The following is an 18,616-nucleotide window of genomic DNA, read 5'->3' as shown; positions in this document are numbered from 1 at the left end:
TTGTGTAATCGGAAATTCAATGAACACAAGAGAGTAACGAATCGCTGGCGATTAATTGCTAGTGAAGTTACGATAACAAGGTACAACGATACGCGACATAGCTCGCTAAGCAGAAAATTAATATTACAGCAATAACGTGAAGATCGTTAATTATTATACAACCAATGTGATACCGGTAAAAATGTATGTTATTTCGTTTTAATTAAATCTTATGGATAATTGAAAACATCCCGCTATAAAAATATGGAAAAATGATTAACAAAGAAAAACACTTCTATAGTTAATCAACAGATATGTTTCATATAGAATAAAAAAAAATTATATATTTATACGTCAAATGAATACATCGAAAAGGATGAAATTAATTTATCTTGTTTTAGTATTTTTAAACTCTGTTAGGAACGTTAGAATGAACGGCGAATCGAGCGGAGAATATCTTCAAAAGGTGATGTTCCAACTTCAAGAATTCAATGTTCCCTCCCCTACTAACATTTATGATAGGATGTTGTCAAATAACGGCTATAAAAATGTAATCTATATGAACAAAGATCGACAAAATTATCAGGTTCAAAAGATTAATATGAATACGCAACGAAATACGCAAAAATACCAAAACCACAGCTTTCAACATCATAATACTATACTTAATGAAAAGGTTGATTTACATCCAACTGATTTAAGTTTTTCACAATATCACGAGGTAAATAAATGACATTTTTATTCATACATTTTAAATAAATATTTTATTATTTTTGTTTCATATAATTTGTTATATATCTAAAGAGTTCCAAAAAGAGCTATTAAGAAATTACCTTTGATTTTTCAGCCTCACATTCCGATCGTTACCAAAGTAAAAAATCCAGAAGTACTTGGATTTACAAGGGCAGAATTGGCGGCCATGTATAAAAGCGCATTAGAAAAGGGATCGACGATCAGTTTGTCTTCATTAACCAATGCACTCTCTTCCGGCGAGGTACCTCAGATTACACAAACTCACGTGGAATTTCCGATTAAGCAGCCTCTCTATCAATATTACTTCTTTCCACTAAAAACTTTTATGTCAGAATTTAAAAAAGATCGCGGTTATAAAACGATTGTAAGTACATATTCTAATTTGAAATTGAAGAAAATTCATCTAATTTAAAAAAAAAAGAAATGAAAATTATTAGTTTAATCTTCTCATTATTACGTTCTTGTCATTCTTTGTAGCCTGCCCATGCATATGACAAGACGGAAGCTGCACAAACTACTCAAACGCAGTTATCAAATCCTATCTTTGTAGCCATAAGTACTTTTGTCACTATGGCAATTGTATTCATGATGAGTGTTTTATTCTTGCCAAAGATTACTCAACTCGATATATTTCCAGCGCGAAGTATTCAAGATGATTTCTTTTATCTAACGAATATAGTTACGAACGCTATTGAACGTTATAATTTGTTGGAGAAATTTAGAGATCATCATGTAAATACTATCAGGTAGTTTATAATATAACGAGATAAATAATGTATATACCTAGGTGAATTTTATAATTAACATAGGGAAAAGAAATGTAAGCGATTTTATAGATTATAACTTGGATTAAAATGTATAAGGCTGATGTAAGGCCGAAATAAAATTAGATAATTTGTCAAAATATATTCATAACATCTATTTAATTACATCATTTGTCACTATAGTTAGATAAATTTTAACAAAAACAACAGTGAGCTAAACAAAACAATTCTTATTTGATAACAGTATATAGCATTTCTAAATTTTGTTCCTTAAAAAATGTAATGTTTTACAATTCCTTTTTTGTACATAAATATGTATTAATAAAATTGTATTAAATTGTACAACTAGAGATATGCTCCAAATAATACAACATTAAACGATACTAGAAACATCTACAAGTATTGTGCATTGTGTATTTTTATAATCCTAGTTATGGTAGAGAAAATAGGGATAAATTATTTTCTGTGATCTATTTGGGGAATGTATATGTATCTGTGATTACATTCAAGAACTATCTAAATTTATAATAAAGAAGTTAGGTACTTTTCAAACTTTGCTATATGTACTTCTATGTCTTGTAAAACTATACTTGCTTATATTTTACGACCTGTACAATATGACGTATATAAAGGAAGGCACACTTTGGAATAATACCTGTAAGCTCATTATTCACTTTACATGCTATCTATTCTTTTGTAATCAGTCTGTCCGATTGGCAGTGGAAAGAGATGCTTGCTCTGCAGCTTTCCGTTTTAATACTTGACGTTGATGTTCGTATTCGAAATCTTCTTCGGTTAGATTTAATTTTCGAACCTGCGATATTGCATTTATTTAACAAAATGTACTTGTTTGCAAGAAACGAGACACGAAAATCAAGTATCCTACCTGATAAACTAAAGCTTCTTCTTCCATAATATGCTGAGGAGGATTTCTTAATACTTGAAGCGTTTCATAAACTGTCGGACAGCGCTTAGTAAGAGATGTGCGTCCTAAGCTGCCTTTTAACAAAACTAGTCCAACTTTAAAAATAATTTTAACACCTTCACAAAGGAACATATCCCACACTCGTAGAATACTTTCCCATGGCAGTGTTCGCGTATAAACACATAAGAACCATTCGGTCATATATAAGATTGGTTCCATCTTTTGTTTTTTCTGAGAAATTAATGGCAATAATTAATTCTCATTTACATGCGGATTTTAATTAATTAATACTAACCAAATGTTTGTAAGCAATGGGAGACACTCTTTTCAAAAGAGCAAATAAAATATCTCCATCGCGTAATAATGTTTCCATTCCTTGACTATAATATCCAATTAAATACTTGTCACATATTGCAACAAGGCACCAAAATGCTTGTACTGCTGGCATATGCATCAGTAAAAATGCAGCAATAGGTGCTTGAGCTTGACAATAACCAACTTTACTATTTAAAATAGAATAAGCTTTCAACACTTTGAACAGTTCCTCCTGTCCAGGAGCTTCTCCAATAAACATTATATGATGTGGAAATTGACGATGAAGATCTTTTTTGATATCATCTATATACTTTGGATCACCAGATCGCTCCACCAACTCTTCAAATAAATTTGGGTTTGTATCCATTAGCAATTGACCTCCGCAAAGATTTAGCCATGCACGAAGTCTTACTGAAGGTGGAATACCCTTTCTACATCTTTCTCTAACTTTACGGTAATTTGTATTCATGAAATAACTCCAATTGTTCAACATCTGTATCCATTTTCGTTCCCTTCTAAGCATTACCTCTGGTGGTAATCCTTGTTTAACAAGGCTAGTATTTTACACATAAATATTAGTATACAAATGCATATTTTACCATCATAACTGTTACATTAATATATAATTATTATATTACCTGTCAGAGCTACAATTGGAATCTTGAAGGAAACCATGTCGATCAATTTTAGAACCTTCAAACTTATCACTCTCTGTCTCTGCATCCCCATTATATGATCCTGAGGACGCCATAGCATTTTTCTAATTGTCTAGAATAAAATATAAAATTTTTATAATATATATATATACTGTACTACTTCCTTGGAAAAATAATATTTTGATCAAAAATGTTTTGTTTATTATATTGGACATCGTTTAAATATTTTTACTAATATCAATATAAATTTTAGTTCTAAAAATAATAAATAACAATAAAAAATAATCATACTAAGGATCTAACAATTTTCAAATTTAATATGAACATATTACCAAGTATTCTGACGTTTTATAAACTGTGTATTTTATATCTATCTCGATTACATTGACAACATTTTTACACAAAATAAACGTTAATCGGCGCACTTTATGATTACAAATTTGTTTCACTTACAACATTAAAACGGAATAAAGAAGAGAATATCTGAACGCGTTTTATAATTGACAGTTGACAGATACATGCCAATAAATTTCGAATAAATAATATGATAACAAGATCATAATTTAAGATATCAATCACTGTTTTGTAACGCCCAAAAAGTTCGTGCAACGAATTACAATCATTTGTACGTGTCAAAGTATCTTGTCTAGGCTTGATAACTAACATAAACGCGTTACTATATACATATTCACACATTATTTACTTTCACATTATCACATTAACAATGAGTGGGCACACCGTGTGAATTAACATTAGACTTACCATCGATGATCCGCAAAAATCTGATTTATGAAATTCCAAAAGAATATACTATGCATTGCTTTAGAGTACCGATATTTTGCTTTTATCACACGCGTCAATTATAATAAATATATGAATTTAAATTAATTGATATATTACAACAAAATGTAGCGGAGATTTTTATCTCGAAATGGAACTACCAGGTACTCTACGTTAATTGGACAGTTCCGTTGATTCATTTACTGTTATCCAATAGTAAGAAAGGATTAAAAGTAAAGATAACTATGCTTAACAGCGTAATCGATGTAACTATACAGCTATGTAATTCAAATCTAATTTCGTATTTAAGAAAAAGTGAAAATAAGTACATTAGAAAATGAAACGTAATACAATTGAAATTGAAATAATTTTACAATAGTAACGAGATAATGTAATATCTTCCTCAATAGGAAAGACTGCTTTCTACTTAGAGTTACATATGTGTGACACGTAAGTACCTATATAAATACCTATTTTTTGTAACCTTACATAAATCGTTTATTCGTTTAATCGTCACAGAATGAAATTTGATTAGAAACCTATTCTAGCAATATATACATATATACATATATTGTGCATTTACGTAGTCTGTATATATATATCTCTTGTTATTCGTTACTACGTAAATGCACTTAATTCATTATATGCCAATGGTTTATTTATTTTATTAAATGTAACTTACCGGCATATTTTAAGTTTTGTTATGCGCTTTCTAAGCTTTAACTCAAAAACATGAATAGAATGAATAATAACAATTGATATGTAACAGTATTTATATATATATATGTCTCTAAATTTAAATATTAAATAATGGATTGCTTACGGAGCTTCCCATTTTGAAGTTCCATGGATAACTTGAAGATTTGATAATTCTATCTACAGGCAATAAATTATAATGAATTTTACCAAGAATATGACTGACTGATTGAATATAAGTATTGTTTTGAAATTGCAGAAAATCATGGCAAAAGAAATAACAGAGATACCTGTTAATATGTTAACGTGAGTATCTTATAACAAATATTTCAATACCTCTTATTTATTTCTTTCGTGTGAAATTAATATCATATATTTAAAACATTAATATTTTTCAGGGCAGAAGAACTGATAGAAAATAAAGGTTTGAAGTTTAATGCATGGAATGAATACGAGAAGTCAGTTAAAACTCTTCCAAAAACTGGAATGAAACAATTTGAACCAAATGATTCCTGGCTCCAAAATATGCAAATTGAAAAAGGTATTATGACTAGAAAAAATTTAATAGCTATAGAAAGAGTAGATCGTATTTCACAGTTAGCTAGTGCAGAATGGTTGCCTGAACAGAAAAGAGCTAAAGTAACAAAATACTCTGGTCAAGATTGGAGTAGTTTTGGTTTGGAGAAAAGTGGCACCTTGTATTTAATACCAGAAGAAGCATTGTTTCTTCTAGAAGCTGTATGTTATAATACAATACTAATGCATTTACAGAAATTATTTTCTGATATGGTAGAGAAAATATAAAACATTTTCTGTTTTAGAATTGTTTAGAACTTACATGGAATGGTGTAGCATTGTCCATCCAACAAGCTTATGAACTTCTAATTGATAATGTTGAATGCTCATTAGAGGAATATAGAGTTTATAGCCAGTTAGTACGATATGGTTATCGCATACAACGTTTTGTTTATGATTCAGAAAGAAAGACAAAAAGTGATAAAAATTCTAATATAAAACGTAAAGTTATTGTTGAGCCAGAAAATGGCCTTTGGAGAACTGATACTGAACAACAAGATAAAGATAATATAGATGTACAGAGTGGAAAATCTGCTAGTTGTCCAAAAAGAACTGATGCAAATATTAATAACTTTCCTACAGGGATTTTTCAAGATCTAGCAGAAGATGAAGATATATCAAATAATGTCTCTGAAATCATAAATGATCTTCTTTGTGCAGTAGAAAATATTGAAGCTCAATCTACAAATGTTGAATGCGAAAAGGATATGAAAAACGGGAAAAGATCGGATATTACTTTGCAAACTGTAAATATAGATGAAAATAAAAAAAAACGGAATTCTAAGGTGGAAATTATATCAGATGAGACTTTATTAGGAAGTATTAAAATTGTCAAAGATAATATGAATAATTGTACCAAAGGAAGTAATATACCAGCAAATTGGCGAGCATCTCGCATACAACGCAACGTTAAATTAGTACCTAGAAGAACAGATAAACTATTATCAGCTACTGATATTTTAGATTCTAATTATAAAAATTCTGAGTGCAATTCAAGAAAACCTACATTATCTTCGCCACCTAGAAAGAATTCACAATTAAAGAAATCAAAACACGAGGTATCGTATAATGATATTTATAATAGTTATATTCACAGTGTTAAAATATTAATGTTTCTCCCTCTTTTATATTCTTCTTTCAATTAGGTGATAGAACTTTCTGATGATGAAATTCAAGAGATACCAAAACCAGTAACACGAATAGATTTATTAGATTCAATTCCAAACATTGCATTTCAATCCACAATTACAATAAAAGTTTCAAGAGCATACATACCACATAGTATAAAACCTGTTAAAATGATCTATCATTATGAAAGTGCAAAATTAAAAAAATTACAGCAAACAGATAAAAGATTGCGATCTAGTCAAAACCTAGAACATGCAAAAAGTAATGAAAGTCAAAATATGTATCAGTGCAGTAATATCTCTATAAGTAACAATAACGTTAGAAAAAATACAAACATTGCTCCATTTAATCAAAATTTAGCAACAAATGCGCACAATGTTTTCATGCAAGATTATTTTTCCATGCAACATAGACAACATGGGAACTTTAGTCCCAACTATGTATATAGTAATAAACCACCTTATACATACAGCCAAAATCTATATTGGCATCATAGAAATACTACATTTCAAAATGTATTTGTTGCTCTTGATAATCATAGTGCTACTGTTCATCAAAACAGATTCGCATCTTTGCCAATGAACAATTTGACAATGCCAAATATAAGTAACAATGTGACTAGGCATTCTTTTGCTCGAAACCAGTTTTATCATAATTTTCATCAAAATTTCTTTCCATTAAGAAAATTATGTCATCAAAGAATCGTGGAAAATACATCAATACATTGTAGCATAGCTGGAAGTGTATTACTTACAGAACCTCGTCAGAGATATTGGCCACGAAATTATCATAAAAACACAAATACGACATCAAATTATAACGATGAAGTTTATCAATGTTCATTTAAAATACTGCCAGGAGCGTCATCATGGTCGGAATTAAAGACTAAATGGCGTGAAGTAAAAACGATCACTATCGATGATGAAGATACGGGAATTGAAGATTGTAATGAAGTACAAGTAGTTGGACAATTACGCACTCCTCTTGTTGGATCAAAGAATGCAAATAGTCTTGAAGAAGTCTTCAGTAAACTTAAAATAATTAAGTCTGCATCCGAGAAAATTGTAAGAAGAAAAAAGAATAAGTACAAAATATCATACAATGTTTATTCCAATACACAAAACTATAGAAAAGCAGATCCTGGTCTTCCATTCTACAGAGTAGTTGTGATAAAGTAATTTATTTTTATTAGTTATATTTATTTTGTAGAACTTATACAATAATGTTTTTTTTTATTTCAGACAAGATGATTCATTTATACAACCAATTGAATTGCACCGTTTAATGCAAGATGCAGGCACTTCACCAATACTATTAGCCTGTGTTTCAATGTCAATTTCATATATTCAACCAGGATTTATATCTATACCTAATCTAACATAATTCAAATAAAATATTTCATACGCAATATTTAATTCTTTTCTATTTATTTTTATGTAAAATAAAGAATAGTTGAACACAAAGAACTTGATCAACTATCAAGTATCTATTTATGTCATCCAAAAATTTGTTGAAAGATAAATTTTTATTTGTGATAAAGAAAATGCTTTATAAAACATTTCTATCGATTTTATATATTACTTATGTTCAGGATAAGAATAGTATGCAAAATGCATTAAATAACACACAAATTATATGTACTTCGTACTTTATTATAAACATTTCGAACAACACTATGTTGTAGAAATTATTTTCAATTTGTTTTTTATATTAAATTTTTGTTATCTCGTGATATTCGTGGAATTATTTCCGGTCTATAACTGGTTCTATTGTTTGTCCGCCACAAATTTGACCCCAACCAATCAAACGCCAATGTTTTTCAACACGACGCGACAACGCAATTTTTTCGTCAATTTCTGTACATACAGGATTTGTTAAGCTGATTTTAGCTAAATCAGCACGAGTGGCTAATACACGACCTCCAGTGCTTAATGACCCAATATTTACTAATAGCACCTCATTTCTCGATAATTTTGGCACCTATTATAAAAAATACTTTATAATTACAATAGAAATATACTAAAAAAAATCTGATTATAACATCTCCACACAATATATTTACCCTTGCACCTTTCTTATCACCCTCAGTTCTCACACCTAACAATCGCTTAAGAAGATAATATGATATTTCGAGTTCAATAAATATTTTAGGTAGAGCTCCTACAGCTCCTAAAATTTGCCCCACTAAACGATCAGCACGGCATAATGTTGGTTCGATTTTTGTTCCGACACCTTAAAATTTATTTTTCAAATATTACCAAGTTTCTTTTATGATTTATATTTTGTCCAATTTGTTTTTTTTTCTTTTATGATATTTGCTCTTACTTACCTATAAGACCACCTGGAACAGCAAATTGAAGTTCATTCTGCTCAGCAAATAATGATACTATCCGCGAAAATATGGGTCGACAGGTCAGTTTTCCTTCACTGTCTTTAGAAACCAGTCCAGGACGAACTTCAATTTCCATACCCACCTGGGAAACAATAAATACGTAAAATTACATTCACGTAAGCATAATAACAAAAGTGTATTTTTAGCGTACTTTCAATACTCCTCTTAAAATACTTCCACCAGCAACGCCGCCTTTCAGATCATCTACTTCACAACCAGGTTTATTTACGTCAAACGACCGAATTACAATTAATCTCGGTTCCGAAGTGAAATCTCTTAAAGGTACTGGAATTTTTTTCGTAATATATTCGCACAAGACTTCAATATTATACTTGAGTTGTGCAGAAATTGGTATTACGGGCGCTCCTTCAGCTACTGTACCTAATTTAGAGAAAAGATCATGTTTTTAATATCATATATGCATATTAATAACAATTCGTGTAAATTCATTATAGAATTATTATCAAGATTAAAATACCCTGTACGAATTTCAAAATTTGCTCATACTGCTCCTTTGCTTGTGCTTCCTTTACTAAATCTATCTTATTTTGCAGAATTACAATATGTTTCAATTTCATAATTTCAATGGCAGCCAAATGTTCTGATGTTTGAGGCTGGGGACACGACTCATTACCGGCTACAAAATAAATATTTATTAATTTCAATATTTCAAATACTTATCATTCCAGATACGATAATATAAAAGAATTTGACTATGTACCAATTAAGAGCAAAGCTGCATCCATGACAGCAGCACCGTTCAGCATAGTTGCCATAAGGATATCGTGTCCTGGACAGTCAACGAAGGATACATGACGTACAAGTTGAAATCGTCCAGAACAAACTGGACGTAAACAAGGGAATGAATCGTCTTTGCTTGAACCTCCGGATATGTAACATCCTGGTCTTGGACATTTTTCATTATCACACTTATAAATCTTTGCATTCGCGTATCCTGAAATGAGCCAATTAAAAATATTCGTGATATTATTTTATTTAAATAGATTTGTTCTAATTCTATATTCCTATGAATTTTGTCCTGATTAATGGATAGGTAAAATTAAAATTAATTATTGAATATAAAAATAGATAAATTACTAATATAATAATATGCATTTATTTGTTTACATTCAACGGAACATTTTTTTTATAGATACTTTTAAATAATTTTAAAATTGTTGCGAGAATATTTATTTTATAAGAATTCAAAATATTAATACGACAATTAAACAAAAGCCAATAGTCTTATAATAATTTCAAAATTCGATAAAATAATTTTTTTATGACGAAATATAAGTTTTTATTTAATTCTTTATTTCATTTTTTTGAGTTATATAAATTATTTTAATTGTTAATATATTTAACAATCAATGTTTGTATACATGGGAATGTTATTATATTACCATTAATTAGAATTTAAAATTATTGTAAGAACTTGATATACATGAAATTGTATTACAATAATTTACACATTGAAAGTTTATTTTTACTACAAATATTTTTTATAATTTCAACTTAAATAGTGCACTTTTAGCAAAATGATTTTAATATAATATTATAGTTTCATAGAAACATCAAATGAAAATATATTGTACGTATTCTATACACATACAATAGATTATACATGAAAAATAAATGTTAAGTTTTTGATATTCATGATTTGCAATCATGTGTCTAATGTAATTTATTTTATTATTATACCACTTCAAGTTACCCTTACCGGTAACATTTCATTTGTTTACCAAAAATAACTTTCTATTTTTAAACTATGCTACATAACGTTCTTAACATGAAACGATTTTTTTTATGTGAATATTATTATATATAGAGGTTTCTAATGATTATTTATATTAAAATTACGAGTATTTAATCATAAACATTTTATATTATGTGATATAATGAATTACATATTGTGGTATTAAGTTTATGATAACATTCATATAAATAATCGAAAACAGTAAAATTTGTCACTCCCGTTTTGTCATTTTGAATAATTTGTGACAGTAAAGAGAAAGATATTAACTATAACATGTAATACAATTCAACTATAATTATTACTAACAAATATATATAAAATTGTAAAAACTTTATCAAACGTTTCCTAAGTATTTTAACTATTTTCTAAGTAAGTATATAATCTACTGTTTAATTATTAAATGAATAGAGAAATAGCCGAAATTCAATTCGATTCTAGTAACATAGTATTTAATCTATTTAGTTTCTCGCACGATTATCAAACTGATAAAAACTACATGTTTATAATGCTATTAGTATAATAAATTTGTGAACAGTTATTCAAAACAAGTATCGTCTACAACTTTGAGCGCCACATTTGCATAAGGTTCTAATGTTCGACAAGTCTGATTCTGGTGTCTCTGGACGTAGTTCTAACTCCTCTTGAAATTCCGTGTTCATATATATATTTAAATTCTCTTTCATCGACATATTTTGCTTTATAGAATTTTCACTATTCTTTGATGATTGACACATGTAATCGAAGGTAATTTCTTCGTTTTGTTTAATATCTCTCAATGCAAACAATGCAAGCTTAGGAAGATTCGGATCAAGACAATTGATCCAAACACCATAGACAGCGAGATTTGGATCGCAAGAATGATTAATGAAATGCGAAACGTTACCATATACGGCAGCATCTACAGTATATGGACATTCTTCTTCAGACTCATTATAGTCAAGATCAAATAAGTATGTTCTACCAGCGGCATCGTATTCTTTGCCACGCTTTTCGGCCTCCTCATTTGTTATGACTTCGCCCACATATTGTGTGACAAAACAACCTTTTTTAATCGCTTGTAATGTTTTCACACCCCAACCCCGTCCATTGGCAGTTCTAAAAATGCAAAACTTCATCTTACTGCCACGTTGCACTACTCGATTGAAGCAGTTCATGTCGCAGTTGCATCGTTTGTTACATTCGTATATCGGTGTTCCAGGTGGAACTCGAATCTTACATGACGGGGTGTACGGACATAGTCCGTTATCCTGGGCAAAGCAACAGTTTGTCTTAGAATTACAAGACTTGCATTCGCAACCAATGGGTGGATCATCAGGTATTATGACTCCATTACCAGGTAGATAATCTTCTATATAATAGAAGTCTCGAGGTGCTGTTTCCAAGTCTATTACATTCTCCACCCGTATTAATGGTTTACCTTTAGTGATAGTATTCATTTCATTTTCCCACTCTTCTAAAGATTCTAACTGTTTTTTCCTTAAATCAATGACTAACATACGGAGAATATCATGTTTTATAACTTTCTCCAATTTACTACTTTTGGCATACTTTGGATGTAAATATTTGGTTATATTAATGTATATTGTATTTGGTTCTACCGAAATTGATGTTATCATCTCTCCTCTACACTTAAGATAATTTAAAAATTCTCCAATATCCCTATCGTTCGGATAAAAATTTGTTTTCTTCTTGAAACGATCGATCAATTGTAATCTACTCTTTTCAAATTCTTCTAGAACATCCGGGCAGTTTACTAAATTCGACGCCGGTTCCCATGTGTTATACTGTGAATTCCAGTTCTTCCATTTGATTAAATAAGTTGGCACTCCTTTTAATTCTTTTTTTGCAAGAATCTTTTCTACTTCCCAAAGGGTAGTCTCCATTAGTAACTTTTTCATTCTCTTCTTATTTTCATGTTTCATATCCATATATCTTACATCTTCCAATATAACTCTGAGTTCCTTCAGTCTAATATTTTGTAAATTTTTTTTGTAGTCCATTTGATATGTTTCAATATTGGTATTGGCATTTAATTTGCTTAGTCTTATATTTTTTGTACTAATTTCTTGATTATCAGAAAAATTCAGATCTCTTCTATCGTTGATTGCTTGTTTCTTTTCTTGGTTCTTTTTAAAATGAACATTATTACTGTTTAAGTTGTTGCTCCTTGATTTATCATCATGGTAAGAGTTATCATTGTGATTGTTTTCTTCAGAAGAAAGAAATCTTTGATCAAGCTTTCGATGTTTGGCCAATGGTTGAACTAATCCTGGAGAAGCGGGTCTTTTTTCTGGTGTAGAAGACATTTTGCTTGCGTAACCAAGATTTTCTTCTTGTTCCCCTCTGGTATTGCCCTCTGCATGAGCGTCTGTAATGCCAAACATTTAAAGGATGTCATTCTCTCCAGTCACACTTTCCCATATTTTGTGTTTAACTTGTATAATTGTTTCTCCCCTTTCTCTTAGTATTAACGTTATCACCTTGAACATCAAGAATCCCTTGAATCCTCTTCGCTCTTCTCTGTCATTTATTGAGGAAAATGTTTGGTGCCATTATAAGAAAATTAATATAACTTATACAATGTTTATGCAAAAGAATGTATCACATTATATAGTAGCATTTTTGAATGTTATAAATTATTACTTCAAGTTTCCATTAAATTATTTGGTTACATAGAAAGATTCATGTTTAAATCTTATAATATGAATATGGTAAATCAGCTGATTTTCTGTGATAATATATATACTTAATGACTAAAGCACACCTTAATATTAATTTTGTATTCATATTTACAATTATGCTGTAAGGTGTAATTATTATAAAACAATAATAATATGTTCTAAAACACCTTAAGCCAATTTCTAAGATTTTCATAAATAAAACACTAACTTCATATAACAGAAATTATTAGCTCTTTATTATATTTCTTTACATTATAAATAAATTTTTACATTGTATATTATAATAATTATATATGTATAAATTTAAAAATTGATATAAAAGTTTATATAAAAATTTGATTAATAAATATAATTATACTTACCTTAAAGTTATACATTACATTATAAAGATATGTTCACACTCACACATTGTCTATTATATCAAATTGAATCACGGAAATAATTTGGTTTTATCAACAAATTTTTGGCACTTTAAGTCAATTTATTAAGGTATGCTTTAATCGATAATTATTTAAATCTTTCAATTATATATGATCATTTATTTTTTAATGCATGAAATAAACTAACTAGTGCACACATTTAATTTATTACAATTAAAAATAATCATGCATGAAGAGTGCATTAAAAACTTACTTGTGTATTAAATTATATGTGAAATTTTTATTGCAAACTGAATATTATATTTATGTTGCTATATCAATATTTTAGTATGTTCTATTATCCTTTGTATTTGTACTTAAATTTAACCTTACTTTATTAATAAAATAATTCATTTGTATGCTAATATATGTAGATAATTGTGCACTTTAAAATCATTACGAGAATAAATTAATTATATTTTATTTAATATGTTTACTAAGCAATTTAAATAAAATATAAATACAAAAAATGACAACTTGGAAGAAATAAAAGAAATATTATTACTATTATTACGTATAATTAAACAAGTTATAATATATAATATTTTAAATAATTACATAATGCTAGAAATAGAATTAAATTTTCAAATATGTCAGTTGTAAAACATTTTTGATTCAGCTACTCGGATGTACATTTAATGAAATGGCGACAGTTTTTTACGATTAGCGCCATCTATGTAGGAAATGGTAAAGAATATAATACAATAAAAAACATAGTAATTCTTTCTAAATACAAATATTTTCTTTAAATATAGCGGAAATAACGCCTAAAATAATTTCAAATAGAATTCGTTCTTTTACAAAATTATTAAATATAAATATATTAATATTTTTTTAGTTAACAATTTTGTTCAAACTTTATTTTTTCCCTCAAAAAGAAACTCAAGCCTATCACTCATACAAACTGTAATTGATATGCCTTTATTAATAATTTATCTATTCTAATTGTTAAAGTAAGTAATGTATATAATATACAGTGACTCTCAAAAACATTCGTACACTACACACTACAGTACACTACAGCATGACTAATTTTATGGTTCTATGTTGTTTATAAAGCAATCGCCCTGGTTATTTTTTTAATGATATGAAAACATATAATTTATTTGAAAAATTCACATACATTGCATAGTAAAAGTTGCCGAAGAAAATAACACCGTACTTTCAGTTCACAAAAATATTCGGACATATTTTATATTCATCTGTTTATCTCCTTCTGGCAACCCGATATTCCAAGAAAGAAGAAAAATCTCTATTTCTCAATAATAAAAATGACCTCGTCCAAAATGAGTCGCAAAAGAAATAATACGGCATTCAACATGCTGCAATTTATAATTTTCCACCGGAAAAAGAGAAGAACCTATCGTGAAACTGATGCTATGCTCCATATAAGCAAAAATATTGTTGCAGATATCATTCGACGATTTTATTTCGAGGATCGCATTGAATCTATTCCACAAACTAGAAGACTAAGTCTCTTAAGTACGAAGGAGAAAAACAGAATTATTCAAAAGGGGAAGAAAATCTGCAAATAAATGCCCCAAAAATAGTTAGTGAGGTATTAGAAGCAAGCTACGAAAACGTTTCGATTGGAACAGTTCAAAGAATTATCAAACAAGCTGGAAACAATGGAACAGTAGCCAGAAAACAATTTCTTATGAATGAGAATAGGGAGAAACAAGTCGATTTTATAAAAGAGCTAATTTCTAAGAATGATTCATGGTGGAAAGATGTAGTATTTATTAACAAAAGCAAATTCAACCTTTATAATTCTGATGGAAGAACTTTGGTATGGCAAAAACTGATTAAAAAATTCTACTTTAAAAATACAAGAGGTACAGTGAAACATAGGGAAGCTAGTGTAATGGTCCAGGGCTGTATTTCATCATACGAAGTTGAAAACTTGATGACAACATTATGGATAAAAATCTTTACTTAAGCATATGTAAAAACAATTTAGTTCAAAATGTCAAAAAAAAAAAAAAAAAAAAAAAAAAACAGAGAAAATAAATGGGAATTCATAATAGCTTTGAGTTTTATCAGGACAATGACTAAAGCATGCATATATAGTACATTCATAATGAATGAATATACTATATACATTCATAGTGAATTACATAGAATAATTTGGGAAACTCCAATTTTTTCAATAGCCGAATTAGAACAATGAGCAAATGATAACAACAATGAGCAATAACAATGATAGCAAAGAGGAGCTAAAGGAAATGCTAAAGAGATTCAAAAAAATTTTAAAGGAAACCGAATTGGAACTGAGCACGGAAAAGACCAAGTAGACATAGTAGTTTTTGGAAAAAGAAAGAACAAGAGAAGACAAAGAAAATGGAAGTGGGGAGAGCGAGAATTAGAAGAAGTGAACGAGATAAGATACCTAGAGTATATACTACAGAAAAACGGCAGTCATGAGAAACACATACAAGACAGGAAAAAGAGAGCAACAATAGCAATGAAGAAAACATGGAGCGTGGGAGAAAGGATTTTCAAATAGGACTACAAGAGGAGAATGAAGATGTTTGGAACACTGGTAGAGAGCGTGGCGCTGTTTGGAGCAGAGGTATGGGGCTGGAACGTGGAAGAAAGACTGGATAGAATACAAAGAAGATATGTGAAATGGATCTTAGGTTTAGATATGACAACACCAAATTATATATTAGTATAAGAACGCAAGCTAACAAAAATCAAAGAAAAAGCATTAAGAAGAGCAGCAAGGTATGAAGGGAAAGCCATAGAATCAAAAAAGGAACTAGTAAAGGAATGCATAAAGGAAAGAGAGAGAAACTGGGGAAATGGTCAAGAAGGGAAAAGAGCAAGAAGGAGAAAGAAGGGACTAGAAGAGATGAGAAATGGAGGGACACAGATGGAAGCAAGAGAAGAGCAAGAAAGGATGACAGTAGACCAAATTATAGAAGAAAGAAGAAAGAGAGAAGCAGAAGAGAGGGGGAAAAGGATAAGGGAATCCAAATATAATATATATTACAGAAATATCGCCAAAGAAGAATTACCAAAGTACTTAGAAGGAAGGATGAAGTGTAAGGACAGAAAAATATTGGCAAGATTCAAATGTGGAAACGATACCAAAGCAGGGGAATACTGGAAAGAAGAGGGAGAAAAGAGATGCAGACTATATAGAAGGAAAGAAGAAGACCTGAGACATGTAATAGAAGAATGTGAAATAATGGGAGGACCAAAGGACACAGAAAAAATACTAAATACAAAAGCCCAAAAGTTGCCATAGTTTTAGAGACAGAATAATTAAGGGAGTGCAATATAATAGAGTGGATAAGAGGGGAGGTAGATATATAAGAAGCGAAATAGGTAAATGAGATGTAAAACCGAAAGCTCGTCCAAAGCTGAAAGGCACAGACTAAGTAATAATAAATAAATAAATAATATAGTGTATGATATTTTAATTTTCTTAAAATTAATGTCTTTTATATTTATAAAAAAAATTATTTTCTTTTACTTTGTACATATGTATTACACTTTTCATTGTTATATTAAAAGCAAAATATAATATTTTTTAAATATAAAAAAGGAATATATTGTTAAAAACAATTCTGTTTCAGCATTGATCTGAATTAATGTTGGTTTTGTGTAAAAAATATTATAATGACTTAACTAGTGGAGGACATACATATCTCACTACAATGTGTCAATTGTATATAAGCCTTGCATCTACTTACCAAGTTTAATAGTAATGTTCCTTTCTAATTCATTTTTAAAACGAACAGTCTGCACTCCCGATATAGCTTTTACAATTGTAGACTTTCCATGTGCTACATGACCAATGGTACCTACACATAAGATTTCAAATTTATATATGTCTAAAAAATTATTTTTGTGCAGTACGTTTTTATATGTATCTTTATAGTCATAGAAAGATTATATTTACCAATATTAATTGTTGCTTGTCTACTAATGACCTCGCGAGATAGTGCAGTTAATTTGCTGACATCCTAAATAACAAGAATTTTATACATTTTGATATTAAGATAGTAAAATATCGCCAATGTAAGAACTTACTTATAAAGAAACCAACAAATTAGAACAAAAAAATGTATGTTACATTTTATTTCTATGAAATAAATTTATAAAAATGTACTTTTACAAAATTGTAAACGTACTATGTTTTTGTAGTCTATAAAACTTATAGTACAAACATTTATTTTTATGAAAATGCAAAACAAAAATTGATGATAAATTCTTATTAGTAACAAAATCATATGTTGACATTGTTAATATAAATATAAAAGCATATAATTCAGCAAAAAACAATATATTTATAAATTGTTATGTGATAATATGATGTATATCAATCCTAGATGTCATCAACGATTGATAAAACAAAATATTTCAATAATAAAAGAGATTTTTCAAATAATATGTAGTTTTTAAAAATTAATATTGTATTTCTCAACATTTTTGTCAGTGAACATTTTCATTTAATGCAACGGAAAAAGAGATTATTATAGTATGCTAACAATATATGAATTAAGGTTATATATAACATAATGAAAGCTTGTTAGATTATGAAGATATAATTATATATTTATTACTCACAAGCTTCGAGAGATCTTGTTTATAAAGATTTGGTTGACCCGTAGTCACTCCTAAACCTTCTTCACCACCCATAATCACTGAATCACCTTTATTAACACGTAAACCACGCGAGGGACACTTCAAAAAAGGCAATAGCTCATTTAAAATCAAGAATATACATAGACTACTAGTCGGTAAAAGTAAAAATGCCAAGAGAGCGGAAGCAACACCAAGTGGAA

The 18,616-nt window shown here is 29.1% G+C and overlaps 4 protein-coding genes across 12 annotated transcripts; 2 read left to right on the top strand and 2 right to left on the bottom strand.

The window, feature by feature from the left end:
- The first annotated feature begins 80 nt into the window (after window positions 1-80).
- On the top strand, window positions 81-1,647 carry LOC138188964 (uncharacterized). Of its 2 annotated transcripts, XM_069131105.1 has the most exons (4): window positions 81-183; window positions 381-700; window positions 827-1,096; window positions 1,210-1,647. In XM_069131105.1, exons 2-4 carry the CDS (start codon window positions 410-412, stop codon window positions 1,480-1,482), a joined length of 834 nt encoding a protein of 277 aa, XP_068987206.1. In that variant the 5' UTR covers window positions 81-183; window positions 381-409; the 3' UTR covers window positions 1,483-1,647. The 2 variants fall into 2 exon arrangements, with proteins under 2 accessions (XP_068987206.1, XP_068987205.1); XM_069131104.1 differs by lacking the exon at window positions 81-183 and having other exon boundaries at window positions 321-700.
- Window positions 1,648-1,754: 107 nt separating this feature from the next.
- Window positions 1,755-4,294, bottom strand: wkd (TBC1 domain family member whacked). 2 transcript variants are annotated; one of them, XM_069131103.1, is made up of 5 exons: window positions 4,155-4,294; window positions 3,375-3,504; window positions 2,717-3,290; window positions 2,383-2,652; window positions 1,755-2,310 (listed from the first exon to the last, which is right to left on the bottom strand). In XM_069131103.1, exons 2-5 carry the CDS (start codon window positions 3,485-3,487, stop codon window positions 2,197-2,199), a joined length of 1,071 nt encoding a protein of 356 aa, XP_068987204.1. In that variant the 5' UTR covers window positions 3,488-3,504; window positions 4,155-4,294; the 3' UTR covers window positions 1,755-2,196. The 2 variants fall into 2 exon arrangements, with proteins under 2 accessions (XP_068987204.1, XP_068987203.1); XM_069131102.1 differs by lacking the exon at window positions 4,155-4,294 and adding an exon at window positions 3,846-3,968 and having other exon boundaries at window positions 1,757-2,310.
- A 154-nt stretch (window positions 4,295-4,448) lies between these two features.
- Window positions 4,449-7,982, top strand: Tsen54 (tRNA splicing endonuclease subunit 54). 2 transcript variants are annotated; one of them, XM_069131085.1, is made up of 6 exons: window positions 4,449-4,622; window positions 5,128-5,174; window positions 5,267-5,606; window positions 5,690-6,502; window positions 6,590-7,746; window positions 7,814-7,982. In XM_069131085.1, exons 2-6 carry the CDS (start codon window positions 5,134-5,136, stop codon window positions 7,953-7,955), a joined length of 2,493 nt encoding a protein of 830 aa, XP_068987186.1. In that variant the 5' UTR covers window positions 4,449-4,622; window positions 5,128-5,133; the 3' UTR covers window positions 7,956-7,982. The 2 variants fall into 2 exon arrangements, with proteins under 2 accessions (XP_068987186.1, XP_068987185.1); XM_069131084.1 differs by having other exon boundaries at window positions 5,122-5,174.
- A 221-nt stretch (window positions 7,983-8,203) lies between these two features.
- On the bottom strand, window positions 8,204-18,613 carry Su(var)3-9 (suppressor of variegation 3-9). Of its 6 annotated transcripts, XM_069131092.1 has the most exons (9): window positions 18,399-18,557; window positions 17,731-17,794; window positions 17,522-17,632; window positions 9,686-9,919; window positions 9,443-9,601; window positions 9,116-9,345; window positions 8,902-9,046; window positions 8,635-8,804; window positions 8,204-8,552 (listed from the first exon to the last, which is right to left on the bottom strand). In XM_069131092.1, the coding sequence occupies exons 1-9, from the start codon at window positions 18,468-18,470 to the stop codon at window positions 8,316-8,318; spliced, it is 1,422 nt and encodes a 473-aa protein (XP_068987193.1). In that variant the 5' UTR covers window positions 18,471-18,557; the 3' UTR covers window positions 8,204-8,315. The 6 variants fall into 6 exon arrangements, with proteins under 6 accessions (XP_068987193.1, XP_068987188.1, XP_068987191.1 ...); XM_069131087.1 differs by lacking the exons at window positions 8,204-8,552; window positions 8,635-8,804; window positions 8,902-9,046; ... (1 more) ...; window positions 9,443-9,601; window positions 9,686-9,919 and adding an exon at window positions 10,343-13,088 and having other exon boundaries at window positions 18,399-18,613; XM_069131090.1 differs by lacking the exons at window positions 8,204-8,552; window positions 8,635-8,804; window positions 8,902-9,046; ... (4 more) ...; window positions 17,731-17,794; window positions 18,399-18,557 and adding exons at window positions 10,343-13,088; window positions 13,201-13,240; window positions 14,035-14,352.
- Window positions 18,614-18,616: the final 3 nt, after the last annotated feature.

Source organism: Bombus flavifrons, chromosome 18, assembly GCF_040668555.2.
Source record: "Bombus flavifrons isolate JBK064 chromosome 18, iyBomFlav1_principal, whole genome shotgun sequence".
NCBI lineage: Eukaryota > Metazoa > Arthropoda > Insecta > Hymenoptera > Apidae > Bombus > Bombus flavifrons.
The sequence above is the reverse complement of the archived record's forward strand: the minus strand, read 5'-3'. Positions and strand labels throughout refer to the sequence as shown.

What these genes read in the sequence shown, in the direction of transcription:
- LOC138188964 (XM_069131104.1), top strand. Translation starts at nt 338, where the DNA reads ATGAATACATCGAAAAGGATGAAATTAATTTATCTTGTTTTAGTATTT. An exon ending in GTTTTTCACAATATCACGAG is followed by an intron (nt 701 to 826) that starts GTAAATAAATGA and finishes TTGATTTTTCAG; the next exon opens with CCTCACATTCCGATCGTTAC. An exon ending in ATCGCGGTTATAAAACGATT is followed by an intron (nt 1,097 to 1,209) that starts GTAAGTACATAT and finishes CATTCTTTGTAG; the next exon opens with CCTGCCCATGCATATGACAA.
- wkd (XM_069131103.1), bottom strand. Translation starts at nt 3,487, where the DNA reads ATGGCGTCCTCAGGATCATATAATGGGGATGCAGAGACAGAGAGTGAT. An exon ending in CCATTGCTTACAAACATTTG is followed by an intron (nt 2,653 to 2,716) that starts GTTAGTATTAAT and finishes TTAATTTCTCAG; the next exon opens with AAAAAACAAAAGATGGAACC. An exon ending in AAGAAGCTTTAGTTTATCAG is followed by an intron (nt 2,311 to 2,382) that starts GTAGGATACTTG and finishes GCAATATCGCAG; the next exon opens with GTTCGAAAATTAAATCTAAC.
- Tsen54 (XM_069131085.1), top strand. Translation starts at nt 5,134, where the DNA reads ATGGCAAAAGAAATAACAGAGATACCTGTTAATATGTTAAC. An exon ending in CATTGTTTCTTCTAGAAGCT is followed by an intron (nt 5,607 to 5,689) that starts GTATGTTATAAT and finishes TTTCTGTTTTAG; the next exon opens with AATTGTTTAGAACTTACATG. An exon ending in TACAGAGTAGTTGTGATAAA is followed by an intron (nt 7,747 to 7,813) that starts GTAATTTATTTT and finishes TTTTTATTTCAG; the next exon opens with ACAAGATGATTCATTTATAC.